Below are 2,478 nucleotides of genomic sequence, written 5' to 3' on the forward strand. Positions count from 1 at the left end.
TTTATGTTCTGCAGGGCAAAGGAAGTCTTAATGGTTTAGAACAGCACGTGGGTAAGAAAAAGATTACAGAGTAATTTCAGGGTGAACAATTATAATTTTACATTTAACTTATTACTAAAAGTAGCAAGTTTATTTTGTTTAGTTTTACTGTTATGTGTTAAACCTAATATATATTTTTAAAAATGCGCAAAATTGCATCAATGGCCCTATTCAGAAAGAATATTTTGAATATAATGTTGAATATTTTTCAACATATTAAAGAATCTTGAGATTACCTGTTCATCCAGCTTGTCCAAAAGAGTCTTCATTTCTTCTCCAAATGCATCTGTTCTCTTTCTGTACAGTTTCAGGAGAGGTGTTGTGTATTTTTCAAGGGACATGTTGAACTTCCCCAGGAGGTCAACATTACTGATACGAAAAAACTCCATGCAGATCTATTAATTACAAAATAAATAATAATAAAAACATTAATAGGAATCACCAGAAAGATTTACTAAATAAAATTTTCTAATATGTCTAATAGTAATTATAATTAAAATAATAATAGAAAATATTAATATTAATAAAAACCAGAAAACAGGTAACAACATTTGCTATTAAATAGTTTACCTCATCCTTTAGAAAAAGAGCAGGCCATCTCTCTCTGATCTCCTCAACTAGTGGCTGAATCTCTACAACTTCTTTGCGGCGAAGAGAAAATGTTTCTTGCATCTTCTGTTGAATGAGTGCTGAATCAATCCTTTTTTTTTTCATTTCATCGACCATGATAAGTCTCACCTCCTCAAGTGAATCATCTGTCTGGCCCTCAGGATGGTCCGGTAAAAAGTTCACCTCTGCTCTTTTAGGCTTTTTTATGGTGGCTGTCACACCCTCATGTGATTTTCTTTTAGTGTTAACACTAACTTCTGAACAACCAGCCTCTCTCAATTTAGCTCGATAATTGCCAAGCTTAAACTTGATACTCATAACCCATGCATCCCAACCTGTGGGTTTGCCAGGTTCTGCAAGGCAAGGATGTTTTTGTACTAGAGCAGAGGCAACTGACTGGATCTCATAGGCATCGGGGTAGGCTTTAATTTCAAAAATTGCCTGCACAATCTTGTCCAGAATCTCACACTTCATGTCCCTTGGGACATTCAGAGGCTTCTTTGTCTGCTGGTATATCTCATTGGCTTTACGCAGCCTGAGCTCCACATCCAGAGAAAAGGCAGGTATGTTAAACGTAGAGGGCCACTGTTCAACACTTCTAAGATTCCTTGACACAGATGATTCAGGGCTTTCGATATTATATTGACAACTTGTCATGCTTGCTGTATCAAGCGAGGACACTGAATTTGCATCTGTTGAGTCCAATAGAGGAGATGCTTCCCACAGAACCTTTAAGGTTGCCTTTGCTGCTGGCAATTCTTTGATGTCATTCAAGTTACAAAGTTCATTGTTAAAGTCCGGGTCTTCAAATTGTAGTGAGAATCTAGATTTCAGCTGTAATGTCTCGCTAAGGAAAGACTTCAAATGGTCCACAGATGCAGGCCTTTCAGGCAGCTCTAACCTCCGGATGTTGGTAGGGGAAATGTGAACCCGCAGCAACATGCTCGCTATAGAAAGCAGAACCTAGAGTCAAAAGCAGTCATCATTAATTCTTAATTTTTATTTTCCATTATTAACAGCAATGATAGGAAATTCACTGGGACACATTTATTTTCCATTCTTAACAGCAATGATAGGAACCTAAGTGAATATATTCTAGTGTGTGGAATGTAGTGTCTGATCAAGAATACAGACACGACTGTCATCTCTTATCTCCTAATGAGTTAGAAACACTTTTGGAGTCACAAGCACTTTCATACCAACTTTGTATGCTGTCAATGGATGGAAGTCATTCAGCATGTCTGGATCAAGAACATGCATGTCACTAAAACTGCTTTCCTTTATCTCAAAGGACCTGAAATGTTCAAGATACCAGGCTGACAGCTTTTTACAAAGGAATGACACATCTTTGGGGGTCACTACACAGTTCAGTATTTTGAAAAATTCTGGCAAGCCACTACATTGTCCTGCAGAGATAATCATGCCAGCTGAATATCGAACTCCATGCAAATGAATAGTGCAGGAGAGAGACACTTGGCTTGTATTTGGATACCTTCTCTCAATTGCTGACATAACAGGGGCTTCAAGAGAAGCAAGTGTGAACACCTTTGCTTTCTCCACATGTAGTGACTGTTTGAAAAAGTCCTCACTATCCAGATAATACGCCATCATTTGTTGATGCTTCATGGAAAGTGTCAGTAGAACATTCTTAAAGTTTTGAGTGTCATGGACTACTTTTTTAAAGTAACTGTGTTTTGCCTCGAAGCGCATTGTCCATAGTGACACCAATGGTCCAAAACAAGGAATCAAATGAGGGTAATGGTTAATGTAATGGTGTTTTGGACATAGACTTAAGTTAGGAAAGGTTTCAGTCAATAAGTTTTGGTGGTC

At 37.7% G+C, this 2,478-nt stretch overlaps 1 protein-coding gene across 1 annotated transcript; it reads right to left on the reverse strand.

Annotated features, from left to right (window-relative positions):
* Positions 1 to 275: 275 nt before the first annotated feature.
* On the reverse strand, positions 276 to 2,256 carry LOC107657157 (uncharacterized; the record flags this gene model as incomplete). Its single annotated transcript, XM_016445186.1, has 4 exons — positions 2,141 to 2,256; positions 1,852 to 1,942; positions 610 to 1,611; positions 276 to 434 (listed from the first exon to the last, which is right to left on the reverse strand). Coding segments are annotated over exons 1-4 (1,368 nt in total), but the record flags the coding sequence as incomplete, so codon positions are not given.
* Between the last annotated feature and the right edge of the window lie 222 nt (positions 2,257 to 2,478).

Source organism: Sinocyclocheilus anshuiensis, unplaced genomic scaffold (genome assembly GCF_001515605.1).
Source record: "Sinocyclocheilus anshuiensis isolate Anshui unplaced genomic scaffold, SAMN03320099.WGS_v1.1 scaffold6997, whole genome shotgun sequence".
NCBI lineage: Eukaryota > Metazoa > Chordata > Actinopteri > Cypriniformes > Cyprinidae > Sinocyclocheilus > Sinocyclocheilus anshuiensis.